The sequence below is a fragment of the Thamnophis elegans genome, chromosome 2 (genome assembly GCF_009769535.1).
Source record: "Thamnophis elegans isolate rThaEle1 chromosome 2, rThaEle1.pri, whole genome shotgun sequence".
Taxonomy (NCBI): Eukaryota; Metazoa; Chordata; class Lepidosauria; order Squamata; family Colubridae; genus Thamnophis; species Thamnophis elegans.
In genome coordinates this window covers 35,041,762-35,065,138 of record NC_045542.1, presented here as the reverse complement: position 1 = coordinate 35,065,138, position 23,377 = coordinate 35,041,762, and the positions used below count along the sequence as shown (strand labels likewise).

The following is a 23,377-nucleotide window of genomic DNA, read 5'->3' as shown; positions in this document are numbered from 1 at the left end:
ACTACTTCAGCTTCAACCACAATAATACAAAAGCACACAACAGATACAAGCTAAATGTAAACGGCCCCAAACTTGATTGCAGAAAATACGACTTCAGTAACAGAGTGGTCAATGCCTGGAATGCAATCCTTGACTCTGTTGTTTCATCCCCAAACCCCCATGATTTTAACCTAAGATTGTCTACTATTGACCTTACCCCATTCCTAAAAGGTCTGTAAGAGGCATGCATAAGAGCACCATCGTGCCTACCATCCCTGTCCTACTGTCCCCACTTATTTGTACCCTTGTCATTCATATTCATGTTTATTCTTATACCTATTATCTTGTAAACGATTGACAAATCAAATAAATAAAATAAATAAATGAAAATATGGAGATGGTATTGAAAGTGGATTTAAAATATTTAGAAAAGATGTTTCGCTGGATCCCCAAATTGGGGGGAGGGAATGTTTTGTAATTTCTGGATTTGCTGATTGAAAAGGGTTTAATATTGGAAGAGGAGAGATCTTGTAGTAACCTTAGAGAGGAAGGAAATGAGGATAAGATTGCAACTGTGATGCAGAAGTTTGGAAGTTGTTTCTTTTTATATCTTTTCTTTTTCTATATTTGCATTTCTTTCTATACTCCCTTTTTCTTAAATGTGTATCTTTTATATCTCTGAAAGGTTTTCAATAAAAATTAAAAAGACAAACATGCAATTCATTGCCAACTCTAATAGTGATCGCTCACCCTGAAAATTTATATTTTTAAAAAATGTAAACAATTTAAAAACTAAATGTGTAAGTTTTTTTGCATGCCATCCAGAGTCACTTGTTCATGAGATGGCTTTAGAAAGTAAATAAATAATCACTCAAAACACACTAGTTAGAGGGATATGTTGCCATATTAATCAATTCCAACCAGTTTACTGGATGTGGCTCAGAAGAAAATAGCCCTGTCAGCCACTTCTGAATGACATCCCTATTTTATTTTAATTTACAACGTAGCTAATTTAAATCCTGGCTTTATTTACAGCCAAAGGATAGAGAACGCAACTGCAAAAGCCAATTAATTAGATGATTGATTAATTTCAGGCAAGGCATTTGAAAAGAGCTCTCACAGCAAGCTAAACCTGGGTTGGCCTCTTTCCTGAATCTCTCCAAGGTAGAAATCAGATTGAGAAGTTGAAACAAAACCTGGACCAAGGTACTACACTGGCAAACAATTTGTGCATCGTTGACAAGAAAACAAGCCCAAGTGACAATACTTCCAAAAGAGTTTTGACAGATCCAAAAATAGAGCACTGCTTGGAATTTCCCTTTTCAGCTCCCATTCACTACCTATTTTGACATGGCCTAGTGAATCTGTCAGGGACCCCCTAAAATGAGATTGGGAGAAGAAACAGTGGAGAAATAAGTGTTAGACATACAGGTAGGCCCAGTGGTGGGATTCAATTTTTTTTTTTACGACCGGTTCTATGGGCGTGGCTTTGTGGGCATGGTGTGGCTTTGTAGTCGTGGCAGGGAAAGGATAGTGCAAAATCCCCATTCCCTTCCCACTCCTGGGGGAAGGTTACTGCAAAATCCCCATTTCCTCCCCAGCCCACTAACCTGCTTTCCAGCTCCGTTCTCCTGTTCAGGGCAACAAAAGAAGATCAGCTGGGAGGCAGCAGGGGCGGGGCCAGCCTATTTGCTGATTCTCCAAACAACTCAAAATTTCCGCTACCGGTTCTCCAGAACTTGCCTGAACTGGCTGAATACCACCTCTGGGTAGATCTCAAGTCACGACCACAACTGAGACCACAATTGGTATTTCCTGGTAATCTCCGATTCAGGAGGTAACCAGATGCAACTCTGCTTAGCTTCCAAACCCACCGAAAATCCTGAAAAGGAATTACCAGTCCAGATTCATAAACTAATCTATGTCCATCATGTATAGTTAGTTGGAGAGATTTAATGCACAGTCCATCTCTAGAAATAAAATACAATTAACAGTTTTATTAAAATTAAATTTTAAAATGAGCACTTATGCTAGATTTCTTTCCCTAAAACCTAAGGCTGAATTTAATAAAACCCTTGAAAAATCCAAGGAACCAAAGGGAGTCATGCCATCTTGCAGAGATAGTTTAGGGGAATGTTTAGGGAAGGTTATCTTTTAAAATCGTTACAGTCAATTGTACAATTATATAAAGTTTATTCTGAGGATAAACAAGTAAAACAGAAGAACAAGAGAAGGCACAAATTGCACTTAAAGAATTTAAAAGAAGATCAATAAAGGCAATTAACTTGGCTGCTATCTATTTAACCCCAAGCACAGGCAGAAGGCATTGATAAGAGCAACATCTCTGGTAGAACCAAGAGATACAGAATGGAATTTCAATTTTAAGGGAATCTGAAACCAGTGAAAGGTTTTCCCTTAGCAAATTGTTCCATTTTTAAGTCAATTATTTAGCCAGCAAGTCAGAAAATTACTCAGGTGTGTCGGGTCACCTTCTTAAAAAGTTTGAACTTGCACTTCAAATCATCTGTACGGACATGGAGAGATACATAATTATGAAAAGCAAGCAACTTCTGGATATGAGATTAGAGCAGCGTTGCAATTCAGCTGGTTCTATCTATCAGGTTCGGGCAAACTGGTAGCGGTGGTGGCGGGAGGCTCCACCCACACATCATCATGTCCCCTTTTTGATGCTCTGTGTGCTCACATTTGCAAGCCGGTAGCGAAGGTAAGTTGATTTCACCCCTGGTTTAGAGATGCTTATCCACATTTCAAGACAAAGATCCTGATAGTCAAGGGTGATACCAGAATTTAAGGAGAATTCAAAACTTCTGAAAGGCAGCAGATTAAGACTGTATTTGGTTTTAGCAGTGCTCCGGATTCATTTCAGTAAACACTAAAGCCATGTTTTATTACAGGTGCTGTTCACTATATGTGGGAAACCACTTAGAAGGCCTATGAGGTTACACATGGATGTGCTCAACACACTTGGGCTTGCAGTGCAATGTGCTGTTGCTAACAGCAACCGCCTGGAGATTGTTTGACTCACGGGAAACTTTAGAACAGAGAGGATTCTAAGAAACTTCATAAAAAAGAGAAGTGTTTACTGAGCATCAATATGAGAAAGTCACTTTGGCTTCCAGAAAGCTGTTGAGGTTACCTGAACAGAACTAATGACTGAAAGAAAGAAACAGTATTTTGTAACAGAGAAAATAGAACATGAAAAACAACCAAAGAAAGAGGGAAAACAAGGGAGCCAGTTTAGTCTATGATACTAGGTTAGAAACTGGGAGACGGTGAGTTCTAGTCCCACTGTAGCCATGAAAGCCAACTAGGTGACCTCTCAGTCACTTTCTCTCAGCCCAACCCACCTCACAGGGCTGTTGTTGTGGGGAAAATAGGAGGAAGAAGGAACATTAGGTAGGTTTGTCACCTTGAGTTACTGATAAAGTAGTAAAGGCAAGATAAAAATCTAATAAACAAATGATGGCATATCACCTTTTCATCAGAAAAGATGGTAGTCTTTTTCACTACATTTGTTTCAGGATTTATACACCTGTGTTGAGGACAGAACATGGTGGTACTAGAGATGGATACTAAGAGAAGCTACCCATCTATCCAGGTACTCATGGAAGGAATACATACATACATACATACATACATACATACATACATACATACGTGATATTCAGCAGATTCTGACCAGTTCTGGAGAACCAGTAGAGGAAATTTTGAGTAGTTCAGAGAACCGGTAAATACCACCTCTGACTGGCCCTGCCCCCATCTATTCTCTGCCTCTCTAGTCCCAGCTGATTGGGAGGGAATGGGGATTTTGCAGTATTCTTCCCCTGCCATGCCCACCAAGCCATGCCCATCAAGCCATATCATGCCAACCAAGCCACACCCACAAAGCCACGCCCACAGAACTGGTAGAAATTTTTTTTGAACCCCACCACTGCATCCATCCAGGAATGAGACTGGTGTGTTTGTGATACTGTGATTTGCTTGTGTGTAGAAAGAGTCAAAGCAACACTTCTTCACCATGAGAGTAGCAGGATCTTCATAAATTCACCAAGTCCATTCATGTTCAGATCCCAGTGAGATAACCAGAGGAAGTAAATAGGAAGAATACAAAAAAACTCCATGTAGAGCAGGGGTGTCAAACTCAAGGTCCGCAGGCTGGATGCATCACATGCTTGCCATGCCCACCTCTCGGATTAGGGAAGGGGGAAAAAGTCCTGATACGTCACATGATGACGACGTGGTGACATGAGTCTGACAGCCCTGATCTAGAGCTTTCTCTACAAAACTCAGCTCCTTTTAGAGAAGATAGTGTGTACCTCTAAGCATTGTTTGTAAAAGGTTTTGGAAATCAAAGCAATACTTCTTTAGATAGAACACAATCCAAAATATTGACTGGGAAGTTAGGCCAAATTCCACATCACATCAAAGATATGGGTTTGAAATTGATCTCCAAGCATTCACAGCAAGGTAGTTTGCTTCTGCTCTGCCTTTTGGCCCTCCTAAATGCATTTTTTAGTCTTCTCCGCTTCTTCCTTGCCATCCAATTAAAAGACACACACACACACACCCCTGGGTTGATCTGCACTTTCTAAAGAAACTCAGCTGTCTTAACCCCATCAATCTCCAACTTTCCCACACTGTGAGCTCAACTTTCATTTCACTATAAAGCAGGGGACCACAACCATTTTTTGTTTTTAGTGTAATTTTCCCCCTTCTGCTTTCTCTCAAATTTTTCTTCTTTTCCTTCCCTTGGTTTTTCTCCAGCTCAAAACAGGAAAAAGAATGAGGATGTTTGTGGTTCGTCTGGGTCTTTTTCCAAAACTGAAACTGTGTTTTTGAATAATTCAGTTTTGGAAAAGGGACAAAAAAAGGGGGGCTGAGCACAGATGGGCTTAAAATAATTCAGTTTTCAAAATGACCAGAAATCCCCAAACTCTAGCTAAGGTCATTTGTGCTTCTGGAAAGTAGAAATGCAAACATACGTGTCAGAAAGGAACATAAAAATTGTTTTTCTAACCCTGCACATTGGGAAATGGATCTCTCCTCATTACACAGAAGAAACACACTGAATAAATAAATGCACAAATAAGCAAATTATGTATACATGAATTCCCGGGCTGAAATAGATGTATAATATTGCATGAGAAGGATTTCTAAACTCCAGGGCAATTCTGCACAGTAACGTAAGCTGCTTCTCTCTTGTGATGCTGCTGGCTAATATTCTAAAACCAGTGTTTAAGAATTTCAGCCCAGAATGGGCTGGCACTTACCATATTTTTCGGAGTATAAGACGCACCTTTTTCCCTCAAAAAAGAGGCTGAAAATCTGGGTGCGTCTTATACATCGAATACAGCATTTTTTGCCTCCTGAAACCCCACCCCTTCACCAAAATGGCCGTGCAGAGCCTGTAGAAGGCTTTCAGAGAGCTCCTGGGAGCTGGGGAGGGCAGAAATGAGCAAAAAAACAGCCCCCCCTGCCCCCAGGAGCACTCTATAAGCTTCCATAAGGTTATGCATGCAATTTTGACAAAAAACGGACCATTGTTTGCTTGTTTTTTGCCCCCCACCCCTCCAGGAGCACTCTGCAAGCCCCCCCAAAGGCTACTCATGCTTTTAAAAAAAAACGGGCCCGTTTTCATGAAAAATGGGCCGTTTTGGGAAGATTTGCAGAGTACAAAAACTTTTTTTCCCTTTCAGAAAGCTCTTTAGTTAGAGTGATTGATGAGAATTAGATTGATCAAGTGCTGTGCCAGCAGAAACAGTCTTAGGTGCTGCAGATTGTCAGCGATTTCCTTCTCCAGCACATGGATAAATACACCTGGAAACATCTACCTACCTACCTATTCTCTCTCCCTACCTACCTACTATATTTCTGTCTCTCTCTCTCTTTCTCTCTCTGTATCTACCTACCTACTCTCTCTCTCCCTCCCTACCTACTGTATTTCTCTCTCTCTTTCTCTCTCTCTATCTACCTACCTACTCTCTCTCCCTATCTACCTACTGTATTTCTCTCTCTCCCTCTCTCCCCCTCTATCTACCTACGTACCCTACCTACCTACTCTCTCTCACTCCCTCCCTATCTACTGTATTTCTCTCTCTCTCTATCCCTCTACTTACCAACCTACCTACTCTCTCTCTCTTCCTACCTATTGTATTTCTCTCTCTCTCTTTCTCTCTCTCTGTCCCTTTATCTACCTACCTACCTAACTACTCTCTCTCCCTACCTACTATATTTCTCTCTCTCTCTCTCTCCCTCCCTCCCTCTATCTACTTACGTACTTTTTAAAAAATTGGCCTCTTCAAAACTTTGGTGCATCTTTTACTCTGAAAAATACAGTAGTCAAGCCTACAATAACCACAGGATCTATCTGGTCATCCCCTTCCAATCAGAATCAGAATAGAGCTGGAAGGGACCTTGGAGGTCTTCTAGTCCAGCCCCCTGCTTAAGCAGGAGATCTGACCTATACCATTTCAGACAATCTCAGCAGGCAAGGCAAGACTTGCTAATTGATTGCTGTGCTGATTAGCCTACCAATGCTTCCCTTTTCCTTTTAGAGATTACAGGAAGTCCTCACCTTACAACCATTAATGTAATGAGGGTTCAAAGTTACAACAATGCTGAAAAAAGTGACTTACAACCAGTGGTGGGATTCAAATAATTTAACTATCGGTTTTCTGCCCTAATGACCAGCTGGGTAGGCGTGGCTCTGTGGCCATGTGACTGTGTGGGTGTGGCCAACTCAACATCACTCAGCACTTCACCTTAGCTGTTACAATGTAATAAGAGTTAACCGGAGAGGCATCTTCTGTAAACAGGGCAATAAAGATTAGGCTAGAAACAACACCAGAATGTTTCCTCCCTGCCTTTCTTACAGGATTAGCCCTGTAAAGTGGAAAAAAAACAAAATAAGATTTCTTCCAACAACCGGTTCTCCTGAATAGTGTTTCCCCAAATATAAAACAGGACATTGTTTTCTTTTGATCCCCAAAATAAGCTTGGCCTTATTTTTGTGGTGCAAGAGGCGGCAAGCATAGTCACCTCACGGCTGCTGCAGTGTTGCAATATTTTCGGGGAGGTTTTATTTTCAGGGGAGGGCTTATTTTAGCACATGCGCTCAAAAGCCCGATTGGGCTTATTATCCAAGGAGGTCTTACTTTCAGAGAAACAGGATAGGTTCGAACTGGCTGAATCCCACCACTGTTTACAACCAATCCTCAAGCTTACAACCACTATCGCATTCCTATGGAGAAGCAACATATGATCACGACTTGGATGCTTGGCAACCATCATGAATTAGCAATAGCAATAGCAATAGCAATAGCAGTAGACTTATATACCGCTTCATAGGCCTTTCAGGCCTCTCTAAGCAGTTTACAGAGAGTCAGCATATTGCCCCCAACAATCTGGGTCCTCATTTTACCCACCTCGGAAGGATGGAAGGCTGAGTCAACCCTGAGCCGGTGAGATTTGAACCGCTGACCTGCTGATCTAGCAGTAGCCTGCAGTGCTGCATTTAACCACTGCGCCACCTTGGCTCTTGGAATTTATGTTTGTTGCAGCATCCTGTGGTCACATGATCACCATTTGAACTTTTCCAGGTGGCCTCCAACCAGCAGTCAATGGGGAAGCCAGCAGGAAAGGTCACCAGTTGTGATTCACTTAACAATCACAGTGATTCACTTAACATTCATGGGAAAAAAGATAAAATCAGCTCAGATCACTCGATGACTCGCTTAACAACCGTACCACTTAATAACAAATTGTCCAGTCCCTATTATGGTCATAAACCAAGGACTAGCAGTATTCCCTTCTCATTATACTCCCATCTGTGTCTTTCCTTTACATCCCGAGGTATTTCCAGACATGGATGCTTTCATATACACACACCCTCATTTTCTCTTCTACCAGCTAGAAAATCACTTACCAAGTTGACAAAGTCTTGGTAACAAATCTTCCCATCCGAATTGTTGTCTGCCAAGGCCAAAAGCACTTCCAGTTTATGCGGATCCAGTTCAGAGCTATGTCTTTGGAGGAGGTTCCGAAATTTCTCTGTGCTGATATAACCCATGTTCTCAGGATCCAGCTGGATACAGAAACAGATAAAGAAAGGGAATGATGCATTCATCAAAGTGAATGGCAGGAACAGGCAATTACAGGTACTCCCCGACTTACAACAGTTCATTCAGTGACTGTTCAATAGCAATGACAATAGCACTCAGATTTATATACTGCTTTACTCGCGTGCGGCACTCCTGAGCTCTGTTTTCACTGGAAGAGGGTTGCAGGAGGCTGTGGCAGCCGAAAACGGAGCTCAGGAGCCTGTTTTCGCTGACAGAGCACTCAGGCCATCACAGGCGCCCCTGACAGGAATGACGTCAAGCTGGACATGCCAACCATGGACACCCCCCACCCCCACCCCGAAGTCAAATACAACACTGATGAGGCCCTCAATGAAATCGACTTGAACACCTCTGTTGCAAGATATTCAAGGATGTTTCCTTGGAAATGAACTGCTCTAACGACTATTTCTAAAAAAGCTTGAGAAACTCAGCCTTATATCCACTGAAATGACAAATGTTAACATATTATCTATTATAATTCCAGTGTTTTTAAGTGCTAGTGACCCTGAGAAAAGAAAAAAGGTAAAGGTTCCCCTCGCACATATGTGCTAGTCGTTCCAGACTCATCTCCGTTTCAAAGCTGAAGAGCCAGTGCTGTCCAAAGACCTCTCCGCTGGCATGACTAAACATCAAAGGCACAGGGAACTTTGTTACCTTCCCACCAAATGTGGTCCCTATTTTTCTACTTGCATTTTTACATGCTTTTGAACTGCTAGTTGGGACAAGTAACAGGAGCTCACTCCATTACGCGGCACTAGGGATTCAAACCGCTGAACTGCCAACCTTCTGATTGACAACTTCAGCATCTTAGCCACTGAGCCACCATGTCCCTTCAGAGAAAAGAATAAGAATAGGTAAAATGGTGACTTCTTATGAAAATAACGTTTAATGTGTTGCTCTTTTGTAGTTAAAAATCCTTCAAACAGAACAAGTTTCTACCTTACAAAGATTGCATTTAAGATTCACTGGGTGCCAAAGACGGATAATACAGTATTACCCTTGTAAGTACTGTAGTTTTATTTCTGCTACACAGAAGAGTGATTAATGGAGAGATAAAATATGCTGTTTTACAATCAATGGTTTTGTGATCACAAAAGGAGGAAGCTAAGACTGGCATCAGACGGAAGGTATTTTGCCTTTAAAAAATGAAATCCCCACGGAAGCTCGCAGCAATTTACAGTAAATCCAATGCAACTTCATCTTGGCTGGGTCCTCGTCTGACTGCAGGCTGGTCTTTGATCTTCTCCACTTGGCCTGCCGGCTTCTGGTTGCCAATAATAATAATGATATCAAGCTTGTCACTTGAGTTGCAGGCGGAAGAAAAGAGGTGAAGATTCATGAGAAAAGTTCAGCCCAGGAGGGCATTTTTCCATGGAAACATTTTGTCTGTGGAAAAGGCAGCTTGGTAAAAGCAACAAAACCCCTTTTGAAGACGCTGGCTCTCGCTGACTGCAAACAAAGCTCCCACCTTTGGCTGGGATTGATTGGCTTGGCAAAGAGGCAGGGAAGTGGGGGCAGGAGGCAAAAGGAGCAGCTTGCCAGCAGCTAAATTGGGCAGTGTTTTTTCTCCTTCTCCTTCTTTTCAATCTTTTCAAGAAAAGAAACCTACAGTAACACAGTTACCCAAGTTAGCTGAGACAGATGGCTCGGCCAGGGGAGCATATGGATTTCATTGCTGCTGCTTCAAACAGGGTACCTCAAATCAGCCAGGAATGGAATTTGTGGCCTGACTTGATAGACATCTTAAGGAAGAGGGCAGATGTGGAAGTAGGCCACATCCCAGAAAGGAGGAGACCTAGATGCAAGGGTATCCCAATTTCCAAAGGCATCGTGTCAGGGGATTCTGAACATCCAAGCAACGAAGGAAGACCCTAAAGGTCAAGGTTCCCCTCACACATATGTAGGGGACGCTGGCTCATCTCCGTTTCAAAGTCGAAGAGCCAGCGCTGTTCGAAGACGTCTCCGTGGTCATGACTAAATGCCAAAGGCTGTTTACCTTCCCACCTAAGATAGTTCCTATTTTTCTACTGGTATTTTTATGTGCTTTCGAACTGCTAGGTTGGCAGAAGCTGGGACAAATAACAGGAGCTCACTCCGTTATGCAGCGCTAGGATTCGAACTGCCAAACTGCTGACCTTTCTGATTGGCGAGCTCAGCGTCTTAGCCACTGAGCCACCTTGGGAAGATTCTAACCCCTTGTAATACCTGTTGCCATGACCAACTTGCCACGGCCAACTCACTGCAGGCCAAATTGCCGTGGAACAAGAGTTACACTAGTGTCAAAGAACTAGTGCAATAGAATCATTAAAAGAAAGGATGCCTAAGAGGGACAAAATGAAATGCAAATGACAAAAATTAAAATAACTTTTTAATTATTTTAAATGATAAAATTGAATTGTTGAATCGTCCCACAGCGAATTGTCCCTGTGGTGAGTTAGCCATGGTGAATTGGCTGTGGCAAATTGGTTGTGATGAGTTGCCTGCGGCGAGTTGTCCCATTCCGTGTGCAAGTGGTTTCCAGAACCTGGAGAGAATCTTAGGCCACTCTTACTTTGTGTCTCACCTAAGTGAGGAGTCCTTGGTCACTCGCCCTGCAGGGTTTGGCTGACCGTCCCGGCCTCTGTTCTTCATGCCAAAAGCTTTTTGAAAAGATGACTGGAGTGTCAGAAGCCATCTTTTACACAGGGCCTTCAGGCCTGCCACAATTTCTACCATGGGAAAACAGGAGGGGGGATTATAGGGAGTATGGGTGAGATATAGTCAAAATAACATTCTTTTGTCAGGGAGTCAAGGACACCTTGCCCTGCAGCTGTGATGGTGTGACTGGGAGGCATCTCCAGTTTTGGACAGTGCCTGATTGGATCAGAGGTGGGTTCCTAGTGGTATGGCGGGGTGGGTCACTGGAACTGGCAGGCCTGCCACGCCCCTGAACTGGTTCTCCAGTTGGCATCGTTGGTGCCGCCATCTTGTTTTTCAGTTCTACGTCTATGCAGAATGATTTTAAATAGAAATGCGCATGTGCGCACAGCTCACAACTGGCACACGCACAAGCAAACCGGCAGTAAAGCCGGCCGAAACCTACCTCTGGATTGGACCATGCGATGAACATGTGGGTGCTGGGCAGGAGCTTGGACTTTCATTTGGGTGGGGGAAACCTGGAAGCTTTCAGATGCGGGTTTTCCCAGATGTGCGAAGACGACATCTTTAATAAAATGGAACTTTGAGGAACTTCACGCCTCGGAGTCTTCTTTTGTTGGAGGTGTTACTTGAAACCCTGACACGGAGCCTGCCAGGATGCAATCACTTGTCCCTTCAGGCTTTGGTCAGCTTTCCTCAAGGCTTTTGGTGTGAAGAACAGAGGCTGGGAACAGCACGCATGATACCCACTCCCCCAGCCTCCGTTCTTCACGCAAAAAATGCTTTTTACAAAGACGACCAGAGCTTTCAGGGATGCATGCAAAGAAACCGCAGCAGAGAGGCTGCAGAGGAGACAGCTCGCAAGATCTCTGCAAGGTAAGTGAGTCTCCACAAGCCCAGTGCCTATGGAGATCCAGCGGGGCGGGGGGCGGGGGGATAGGCAGGGCGAATGTTGCAGTGTGTCTGTAGTCCTTTGTAAGGGTGAACAACTGAGCCATGGTGCTGCAACATTTGTAAAGTCAGGACCGTGTCGTAAGTACTTGGGGGGGATGGGAGTTGATATTATAGCTTTGAACGGTCGCTAAGTAAACTGGTATAACTCAAGGATTGCCGGTAGTGCTGACTAGCACTGATGGTGTTACCTACCATATTTTTCGGAGTATAAGATGCACCTTTTTCCCTCAAAAAAGAAGCTGAAAATCTGGGTGTGTCTTATAGACTGAATGCAGCATTTTTTGCCTCTTGAAACTCCACCCCCTTCACCAAAATAGCCATGCATAGCTTTTAGAAGGCTTTCAGAGAGCTCCTGGGGGCTGGGGAGGGCAGAAATGAGCAAAAATGGGCCGTTTGTTGCTCAAAATCTCCCCCCCCCCAGCCCCCAGGAGCACTCTATAAGCTTCCTAATACCCTTTTTGGGGGCACAAGATGGGCCCATTTTTGAGATAAACGGGTTGTTTTTTGCTCGTCCTCCCCCCCAAGAACACTCTACAAGCCTCCTAAGGGCTATTCATGCTCTTTTTTTGGGGGAAAAAATGGGCCCGCTTTCGCAAAAAAAGGGGCCGTTTTTGGGAAGTCTGCAGACTGCAAAAACTTTTTTTAAAATTTGCCTCTTAAAACCTTGATGCATCTTATACTCCGAAAAATACGATAGTTTGGGTAATGAAATGTCTGCAAGAAAACAAGCAAGCTCAGAGCGCAACAAGGACCCCACAGTTCAACCTTGAGCTTCAACTAGTCTCCTTTATTGGTATCCCCAAGTGCCTCAGGGAAGCCAAGAGCTCCATCCTCACATGAATTAGCGTGCTGCTTTTTAAAACCATTCAGCCTCACCATAACTGGAGGTGGGGGGGACAAGTCAAGACAGCGAAGAGGCAGCAGATGTTGTAAAGATGTCCTCTGAAAGGTTACCTTTTATCATTCTTATTTTTATAATCTCTGGTTTTCAATTCCGGCCCATTTGATTTTATAGACCCTCCTACGCTCATGTTTTCAGCGTTAACGGCCTTGTGCTGCCTTATCAGAAGCCCCGAGATAGAGGAAGGAGAAAAATCCTTAACTGGAGACAGTGGATAAATCAGTTCTGCAACGCAAGTGAAAGATGTTCTACAGCAAAATAAATCTCACCGGTGGAGCCTGGAAAATGTAAAGACACCCTGGAGGCAAGCTCAGGCCCAGGTGATTTCACAAACACATCCACGGAGGTTTCTCGGCCCCCGGATGGAGCTGGGCTGCCCTATGCTCTCTTCTGGGTAGCCTTTTGAATTTCTCAACCTAAATCAGGGATGCCTAACCTTTTTGGTGCAGAGTGACCAAATGCGCCCGCCCGCGCAACCCCAAAATGTAATGTGAGTGAGGGCCCACACACATGCACCCTGCCCCCATGCATGCATCCACCTCCCTGTATGTGCACATATCCCCCACGCATGCATGTGCATCCCCCGCAGATGCGCCCTACCCCCCCTCGCCCATTTTTTTGATTCCAGGTTGGTGCAAGAGGCCTTTCAGACCCAAAATTGGGTGCGGGGAGCCACACACGTGTGAACCTCCAAAATATGTGAGTGCCCCTCACAAATGCCCCCACCCCGCCGTGAATGTGAGTGTATCCCCCGCATGCACCCGTCCCCTGCGAATGCGCAGTACACCGTAAGATGTCCAACCTATGACACGTGTGCCAGAGGTGGCACACAGAACCCTCTCTGCTGGCATGCGCACCATAGCCCCAGGTCAGATCTCCGTGGCGTTTCTTTTGTGTGCGACAAAACAGAAGCTCACGAAAGAAAAAGATCTTCTTTCTTGCCGCGCTGCTGGTGTTGGGATGCCCAGCCCCCCACCTCCCAGCTGGTCTTCAGGTTTGCACATGTCCGTGCATGTGTATATTCGCGCATGTCCATGCATGCAGATGCATGTCAGCATATATGTGCGCTTTTGCACATGCATGTGCATGCACCTTTCAGTTTGGGCATGGGCATGGGCATGCACGCAGTTTGGGCATTTGGTGTGTAAAAGGTTTGCCATCACTGCCATAGAGGCAATCTTTACAGGTAGACCTCGACTTACAAAAGTTCATTTAATGACCATTCAAAGTTACAACGGCCGCGAATAAAGGGACTTATGACCGTTTTTCACTCTTACAACCCTTGCAGCACCCCCGTGGTCACCTGATCAAAATTCAGATGCTTGGCAAGTGACTCATATTTATGACGGTTGCAGTGTCTCGGGACCTTCTGACAAGCTAAGTCAATGGAGAAGCCATATTCGCTTAATAACGGTGTTACTAACTTAACAACTGCAGGAATTCACTTAACCACTGTGACCAGAAAAGTCATAAAAGAGAGCAAAACTCACTTAACAAATGTCTTGCTTAGCCACAGAAATTTGGGGCTCAACTTAAGTACCTGTACAGTGTCTATGGAGATGCTCAATTCTTCAAGTCATTGGTTGTCCCAAAGGTATTTCTTTCCAAAAGGCAACTTGGCTTTTTGAGTTTTTTTTTTCCTTTGAAACATTTCACTTCTCATCCAAGAAACTTGTTCAGAACTTCAGAAGCATCTTCTCCAGTTGCCTTTTGGGAAAAGCACCTTTGGGAATATTTCCAGTGGCTCTATTGCTCTTCTAGTAAAGTGATCCGATCAATGGTAGCAGTGGGAAGGAGCCATATATTTCAACATTCCATTATGGGGTGCCCCAAAGCTCAGTCCCTTCTGTGATCTTTTTCAACATGTATATGAAGTTGATGGGAAATGTCATCTGCTTGCTTGAAATGATGAATCTTCAATATACTGTGTTTTTTGGAGTATAAGACGCACCTTTTTCCCTCAAAAAAGAGGCTGAAATCTGGGTGCATCTTATACACTGAATACAGCATTTTTTTGCCTCCCGAAACCACACCCACTTCACCAAAATGGCCCTGCAGAGCCTGTAGGAGGCTTTCAGAGTGCTCCTGGGGGCTGGGGAGGGCAGAAATGAGTGAAAAACGGGCTGTTTTTTGCTCAATTTTGCACCCCCAGCCCCCAGGAGTAATCTATAAACCTCCTAAAGGCTATGCATGCAATTTTTTTTGACAAAAAACAGAGGCATTTTTTGCAAAAAAACGGGTCATTTTTGGGAGGTTTGCAGATTGCAAAAACTTTAAATTTGCCTCTTCAAAACCTTGGTGCATCTTATACTCTGGTGCGTCTTATACTCCAAAAAATACAGTAATAAGGAAACCCAGATATCTCCACTCCGGACTCAATAAGGGATGTCTTAACCCAGGAATGAAGACTGTCACTGCCTGGATGGGGAGAAGCAGACTTGGACTCAACTAGAATTACGGTAACTGAGTTACCATATTTTTCAGACCATAAGACACACCAAGATTCTGAAGAGGTAAATTAAAAGAAAGTTTTTGTCTTCCCCAGCCCCCAGGAGCACTCTGCAGGCCCTCCGTTTTTTTGTGATAATGGGGCATGCATGCAGAGTTTGGGAGGCCTGCAAAGTGCTTCTGGCGGCCGGGGAGGACAAAAATGAGACATGTGGGGGGTTTGGGAGCCCAAAAATGGGCCCATTTTTCACAAATACGGGGCATGCAGAGGGTTTGGGAGGCCTGCAGAGTGCTCCTGGGGGCTTGATAGGGCAAAAACGAAAAAAAATGGGGCTGCAGAGAGTTTGTAAGGCTTACAGAGTGCCCCTGGGGGCTTGGGAGGGCAAAACACCCCTGTTTTTGTGAAAAACGGGCCCATTTTCACTTGTCTTTGCTCTCCCCAGCCCCCAGGAGTACTTTATAGGCTTCCCAAGTCTTCTGCATGTCCATTTTTGCAAAAAACAGGATGTGCAGGACAGGGTTTCAGGAGATCAAAAATGCTGTATTCAATGTATAAGACGCACTCAGTTTTCACCCTCTTTTTTAAGGGAAAAAAGGTGTGTCTTATACTCTGAAAAATATGATAAGTGCTAATTTGGACCTCTATTGATTCCTGGATAATTTTAACTTTGACACCCAATGGGGTTTAAAAAAAATCTTACTCTGCAGCTTGGATTCACAGCTCCTGAAGCAGATGGTAAGGGGTTTGGAGGCCAAATCCTATGAAAACTGATTAAAGGAACTTGATATATATTCAGACTAAAGAAGAGAAGACTATAGGGAGACATGATAGCTGCCTCCCAATACTTGAGGGATGTCATGGAGGAGACAGTGTGGAATTATTCTCCATAGGCCTGAAGGTAAGATGAGAACCAGTGGGTGGAAGCCGAGATCTGCAAAACTTGGCAAGGAGTCTCGGAGAGTCACAAGCCAATTAAGTGAATTAATTGTCTCCTGCAAACTCCACTCCCCTGTTGCTCCTCTTTTATTTCCTCTGGAAATTTCCATTCATCGTCCACCTGTGGCTTTACTCCCAAGTCAACCTCTGTTCTTTAGCTGTTCCCTTCATCTGGCAACTCTACCCATGCGCACGCTGGGAACAGGCTCCAGCTGTTTGTCTGCCTCACTGATGTCTGACTCTGATAACTGGCATATGGCTCTGGCCCCTCTCTGCCTCTGATACACAGCCCTCATCAGAGCCTTCCCCAGACTGGCCCATATTCCTCCCCAACCTACTCAACTGTCTGAATCTGCTGCCAGCTTTGCTGGCTGCTGGTTGGCCACATGTGAGAACAAACATTCTTGAGGGTACACAAGAACAAAATCGAATTAAAATATGGAGGAAGAAGACCATCGAGCAAGGAATAACATTACAGGAGGATATGGCTGAAGGATCTGACCCTCCTTATATAACTTGGAGGACCCTGAATAAGTTACAAGTTAGAGTGCCTAAGTGTGAAACCAATATCGTCAAGTGGAAGCTACCTGCATGTAGAGAGACAAAGAATCTGACCCATCTGCTGGTATATCAGTTACTACCAGAAACATGTACCAATCATGACTTATTTTTGGCCAATGACAAAGCCAAGAAGTTGGCTTCATTCTTGCGGTTTTAAGTTTAATCTAGACATGGAGGAAGAAGAAGAAGAACCAATTGAGAGGCAATGTTTTCAAGATGTTTCAAATATGTGTGCACTTGTGTGAACTAGCCTTACAAGACCTCTGTATATACACTTTGCGTACTGCTACAAAATGTGATAATAAGTAATAAGCTTTGCTGTGGCTTATTACTGTTATACCTGAACAGAGAGCAGTCAGGCTTTTGAGTAGCTAGTTACTGCTGTCTTCAATTCAGTTTGCCTTGAATTATTTAAAGTGAATTAATTGTTTATATTATTTCACTTTTTTATTATTAAGGATTTTTAAAAAAATGTTTGGAAATAACCATCTCAGGAAAATAAGCATTTCTATAAGTTACATATTTTTCTTATGTTCTTAAGAAGTGGTTCTTCCCATTTCTCCATCTATTATTTTTTCTCTCTTCTCCTTTTATTTTAAAAATTTGCATGCCTCTTCTAATGCAAACCATTGTGTATTTTTGCCTATATCTAATATCAATGCTTTTTCATGTTGTTTCCACTAATATATGCTTTTTCATAAGGTACACTTTTCTGGGATAGTAGAACTGCAAAATTCAAGTTTAGTTCCATTTTAAAACATTTGTTTTATCTTAGAAACAGGATTCTTAATGATTGCTTGCTTTAAGAAGACACCTACACATCCATACACACAAAATACACATAAAGTCTTTTCTGCACATCAAGAAAAACACTCCTGAACTGCTTCAAATCTTATTTTGAGCATAAATACAAAAAATTTCAAAATGATGAACTGTGGTTTTTTTTAAGGTTTTCTTCTGTCTTTTAGAAATGCATGGACTTCATAGAAACATGCATCCTTGCTACAAAGAAAAAGAAAAAAGTGGGGGAAACTCAGCTAACATCTAGCCTTTATTGAGATATGAATGGGGAAGCTGTCACTGTCTTCAGTTTCATTTGTAGGTCAAGTCAGGCCTAATTCTCCCTTGAGTTCCAAGTCCTATTTAGAGCACCACCAGAGAAAAACATTATCATGAAGCCAACATAATGGCTTCCTATTTTAAGTTCAGTTGCATTACTCCTGCCTCTAACTTCATACTTCAATGAACAAAATGGAACCAAACTCCTCAAGACTATGAAGGCTGGGAATCTCCTTGACAATAGAACACTAACCGTCATTTCATGCAAGATTTCCTCTGCATTTTAATGACAATTACCCTTAATTCCCTCAATCCCCCTAACAGGCTTTTACACAAAAATGTAAATATGTTCATGGATTTAATCACAAACCAATTTGAGATTAGATTACTTCACTTCTTAGACTTTCTATAAAGTGTTTTTTTAATCTATTGAAATTAATAGATGCTCCTGTAAAGAAGATGGAGAAAGATTATTCAGGAATCTTTCCTTTATAAAGGAAAAGACTTTTTTTTCTTTAGCTTTTAATCCAGAATCTAAAAATTATTTTTTTACTTTAATTAAAGGCACATTAGTCACGTCTGGGCTCACAAATAGGGTGGGTAACACAGGGCTGTTAAACAAAGGCCTGATATCTGGGGAAATCAGTGCCACAACACTGCTTAGCCATATCTCTTTTCCCAATTCAAGTAGCTCTGAGACCTACCAGAGCCAAAGAAACAGAAATTTCCACTTGTAAAGAGAAAAGAGTCCTTGCCAGGTAAACAATTCTGCCTTGATATGTTTATCAATATATATTTTTTAAAACATTCCATTTCAGTGTATTTACTGGTATGCAATTATCACTGCACTGAGCAAAGAGAGAGGAGCTACCCTATCTCTAACAGATAAACAATAACAACTTTAGCTGCAGAAATCTAGATGGCCATTAGATGGCAGCAAAGAGATGAAGCTTTTCTTGTCTCTTTACTCCTATGTAATGTCCTTCCTTCCTTTCTAACCAAGGTGGCGCAGTGGTTAGGGTGCAGTACTGCAGGCCACTTCAGCTGACTGTTATCTGCAGTTCAACGGTTCAAATCTCACCGGTTCAAGGTTGACTCAGCCTTCCATCCTTCCGAGGTGGGTGAAATGAGGATCCAGACTGTGGGGGCAATATGCTGACTCTGTAAATCGCTTAGAGAGGGCTGAAAGCCCTATGAAGCGGTATATAAGTCTAACTGCTATTGCTATTGCTATTCCTTCCTTCCTTACTTCCATCCATCACCTGACAGGAGGAAGAATGAATGAGGAGAAAGGGAAGTGCCACTTTAACAGACCGTAATTCAGCTCTGTTCCTTCACAAAAAAAGTAATTGATTCACCTGAATCTCTTTCCATTTTTCTCACACCATGGAGAATGTTCTGAATGTTAAAAGTTCTTTTCCTGAGGAACAACCTGTAGTCAGCCCCAAATGATTAAATGCGATTCCGTTGGGGTGTTTCACAAGCTCTAGATTGCTTTGACCCAAGGCAAATCTGAGCGATAGACAGGACGCCTGTTCACAAGCAGCCAGATATCATTTAAGTGCCCCTACTAAATCTCCACACCCATATGCTGGACAGCTCCTGCACTGCAGAATTGCACCACACAAAGCAGCTCTTACTCTAGCTGGTGTGAATAGCTGAGCTTATTTGGAATTGAAAAGCATAATCCGAAAGTGACTGTTCCAGTCATATAATTGAAAGCCAGATCTTAGATTTCCTAGAATATTTTAGTTTGGGGTGCGGGGGGGGGGAGGGAAAGGATGTTGTATAGAGGGGTGGGGAACTATAGCCCTTTTATGACTTGTGGACTTCAACTCCCAGAATTCCTGAACTGGCAAGTTCACAAGTCATAAAAGGGCCATAGTTCCCCACCTCTGTTTTATAGGCATGCAACAAGTCTAGGGCAAAGGAAGAATAGCTGTAGCATCACCAAGTTCACGGCTGCTTGTCCATTTAACTATAGCAAAGCTGTCTTGATTGCAAATCATTCCTGGTTGGACCTGTGGCATTTTATGGAGTTACTGCCTCTCCAGGAAAGATGGAAAAATTAATGTAGCATCTCCTGAGTTAGATATACTGAATTTTCAGTATAAAATGCCTTTTCTACTAAAGGGACACGGTAGCTAAGTGGCTAAGATGCTGAGCTTGTCGATCAGAAAGGTTGGCAGTTCGGCAGCTTGAATCCCTAGTGCCACATAACAGAGTGAGCTCCCGTTACTTGTCCCAGCTTCTGCCAACCTAGCAGTTTGAAAGCATATGAAAAATACAAGTGGAAAAATAAGAACCAACTTTGGTGGGAAAGCAACAGCATTCCGTGCATCTTCGGTGTTTAGTCATGCCGCCTACATGACCACAGAGACATCTTGGGACAGCGCTGGCTCTTCGGCTTTGAAACAGAGATAAGCACTGTTCTCTAGAGTCAGGAACAACAAGCACATATGTGCGAGGGAACCTTTTATACTTCTCTTTAGAACATATTTTTCACTAAAATGTAATCAAACTAAGGCTTCTGGCAAGTGATACTGTCAGCGTTCCAAGTATCATGCAGAATTAAATCAGAGTACAAGGAAAAACAATCCTTAAAGTTCCAATTTAATAAGTCAGACATCTTGGTACATCTGTGGAATCCCAAATCTGAAAAACTTCCTTGGATTCCACCCAGTTGAAAATTCATGATCTTATCCCCACACCCATAAATCCATCACATGGTCCAATCTTCTTCAGCCACACTGGCATCTCCACCCAGCTGGTTCTGGTCAGGTGCAGAGATGCAGAGGTAAAAGATGACCTTGGCTTCTAGTAAAGAATGACAACAACACATTCCACAATTCTACTCCTTTCTATTCCCCCCTCCCAACTACTACACTAATGAAACAGCATAGGAAAATAATAGAGAGTGTGGCAAGCCAAAGATCCTAAAAGCAACATAACTACAGGCCTGACAGATACACTATAGTTTTGGTGGATGGGATAGTCTCTGTTTTCTGAATTTACAAAATCTTAGGAAATTCATCATAATCATGTCCAAGGTTTAATTCATTTTTAAGTGATGACAGGGGGAGGGGGGAGGGACATGAATCTAGAGGGAAAACATTTTTGCAGCTGTGGATCTCCAGTAGACCCAAATTATCTCCCAAAGAAACCAAAGAGACTGTATTCCCATGTCCAGAAGAGAAGAAAAACTATTGAATTCATGTCAAAAATCAGCACAATGCAAAGTATCATGTTCTTTCAGTTCGTTTCAGAATAAAGTTACAACAGCCTTCTCTGCTATTCAAGGAATTGCTCATTTCTCAAAAAAGAAATAGATGGATGTATCAGATATATATGGTGCAAATTGCACATCATTAGCAAAGTGAAGGTAGGATAACCTATCGTTCTGCACTGTCATTTTTGAACCAAGTGTTGAATTACTGTTAGGAGAGTGAGGGGTAAAGGGGAAGGGAGGACGGGGACTCCTATGCCTCAGAATAATGGATGTAAAATAACATGCTTTGTCAAATGTCCAAAGTTTAAGGGGATTGCCAAGGACAAAAGGACCAGCCGGTGAAGAAGAGAAGTTCTTTGCTTGGCCAGACAGATTGTGAGATATGAATGGAGTAAAGGAAAGCAGGGATGTGAATGAGCAGAGGAGGGGATGAATGGAGCTGAAGCCAGCAACGTTCAGAAGGAGCAGTCAGCAAAGGGAAAACTGAATGGGAAGGGGGAGTCAAAGATGCTCCTTGAATGGAAGGCTAAAAAAAAAAGAATGAGAGGCTAAATGAAGCAGGCAAAAAGAAGAATGGCGCAAAATAGAATTTCAGGGAACGGAATGGCATCTCACATCACTCAACATGGTTTTCAAAAGAGTGGCAAACACTAATCGTGAACTTTAAGCCAAGACAAGCAGCCTGCAATAGATTGCTCCCATCCTAGAGCCCCTTCATAATCCCTGGGAGCCAGCATCTTCGCTGCTATTAGTCACCAAGTTCTCACGAAGCATCTGAGCAAACTCTGTCTCAAGATTATTTGTGGCCAAACCCTGATTCATTCAAGAGTACAAGAAACTTGTCCCAAAGCAACCAATGGGACACTGGAAATCCCAAGATGACAGAGGAGGTGGTCCCAACTAGGGCTAAAAGTCTGTTTCAGCCACACAACAAACAGGGCTCAATAAAGATGCAGTGAGATTTGGCCATGTAGAATTACAAAGCAGAATACAGAATGCAAAATAGCTGAGTTGGAAGGGACCTTGGAGGTCTTCTAGTCCAATCTCCTGCTCAAGTAGGGGACCTTGTACAATTCCAGACAAATGGCTGTCCAGTCTCTTCTTAAAAACCTCCAGTGATACAGCACACACAACTTCTGGAGGCAAGCGGTTCCACTCCTTAATTGTTCTCACTGGCAGGAAATATATCCTTAATTCTTAGGTAGGATCTCTCTTCCATCCATTGTCTTGCCATCAGGTGCTTTGAGGAATAATTTGACCCTCTCCTCTCTGTCCTTCAAATACTGGATGCTATTATATCACCTCTAGTTTTTTTCTTTGTTAGACTAGACATTAATCTTATCCAACAGTGAAATCTCAAAAAAAAAAAGCAAAATGAATGCAACCAACAAAATCTGTAGTGCAGAACAATACTTTGTGTACAATATCTTGACTCTTAACTGTAGCAGCAGCTTTCCTGTATCTTTAGATGTTTTTTGTCCATATGAAAGACTCTGGAGGGTTCTAATCTTTGGTAACATCTGTTAGAAATCCATTTTTTATGCCCCAGGGTCATGTGATCAAATTTTGGATGCTTGGCATGTATTTATGATTATTAGTGTTCTGGGGCCATGTGATAATCTTTTGCAACCTTCTGACAAGCAAAGTCAAGGGGGAAGCTAGATCCACTTAACAACAGTGTTTCTAACTTAATGGCATTGAGTCACTTAACAATTGTGGCAAGAAATATCATTAAAAGGGGAAAAACTCACTTAACAACTGCCTCACTTAGCAGCAGAAATTTTGAGCTCAGTTGTGGCCGTAAGTCAAGGACTAACTGTACTACAGAAAGCCTGCTCCCCAAACACTGCTTAGTGCCTGAAGATGGGAAATGACCTTAGCCATGCCAATCATTGGGTTACATTTTAAAGAGCTACTGATGTGAGAAGAAACTATTTAAAGCACCTATGGAGATCATCAGTCATCCCGGTCATGGTTGTCTCAAAGGTGCTTTTTTCAAGAGGCAACTGGACTTTCTGGTTTTTCTTTGAAGACTTTTCCCTTGTCATTCAAGAAGAGACCTGAAGAAGCTTCTTAGATGAGAAGCGAAAAGTCTTCAAAGAAAAACCAGAAAGTCCAGTTGCCTCTTGAAAAAAGCACCTTTTGGACATAAAAAGCACCAAATTCATGAATGGGATCAGTCAGGAATTACCAGAACAGCCTCAGAGCAGCCATGCTGTAGTCCTTGCCCTTCTGCAAGGACTACAGCCTTGACCTTAAAGAGAAAAATTTCCAAGGGTAAAATTCCCATCCAGAGCTAAGTCTACCTGCACATCTGACGTGAAGAGTTAATAAAACACAGGCTTGACCTTCAAGAGAACTTAAAAGAAAAGATTCTCATGCAGAGTTAGTCAATTTGCAGTTCAGCGGGGCACAGCCATGATCCTTGAAGAAGAAAATCTGACAGTTAGGACAATTAATCAGTGGAACAGCTTGCCTCCAGAAGTTGTGAATGCCCCAACACTGGAAGTTTTAAAGATGATGTTGGATAG

The 23,377-nt window shown here is 42.8% G+C and overlaps 1 protein-coding gene across 1 annotated transcript in view; it reads right to left on the bottom strand.

Annotated features, from left to right (window-relative positions):
- RHBDL3 (rhomboid like 3) overlaps nucleotides 1-23,377 on the bottom strand; it is a 137,688-nt gene that overhangs the window by 63,135 nt on the left and 51,176 nt on the right. The window contains exon 4 of the mRNA XM_032212050.1: nucleotides 7,925-8,083. Within this exon, the coding sequence (XP_032067941.1) occupies nucleotides 7,925-8,083 (159 nt within the window). The remainder of the gene's footprint in view (nucleotides 1-7,924; nucleotides 8,084-23,377) is intronic.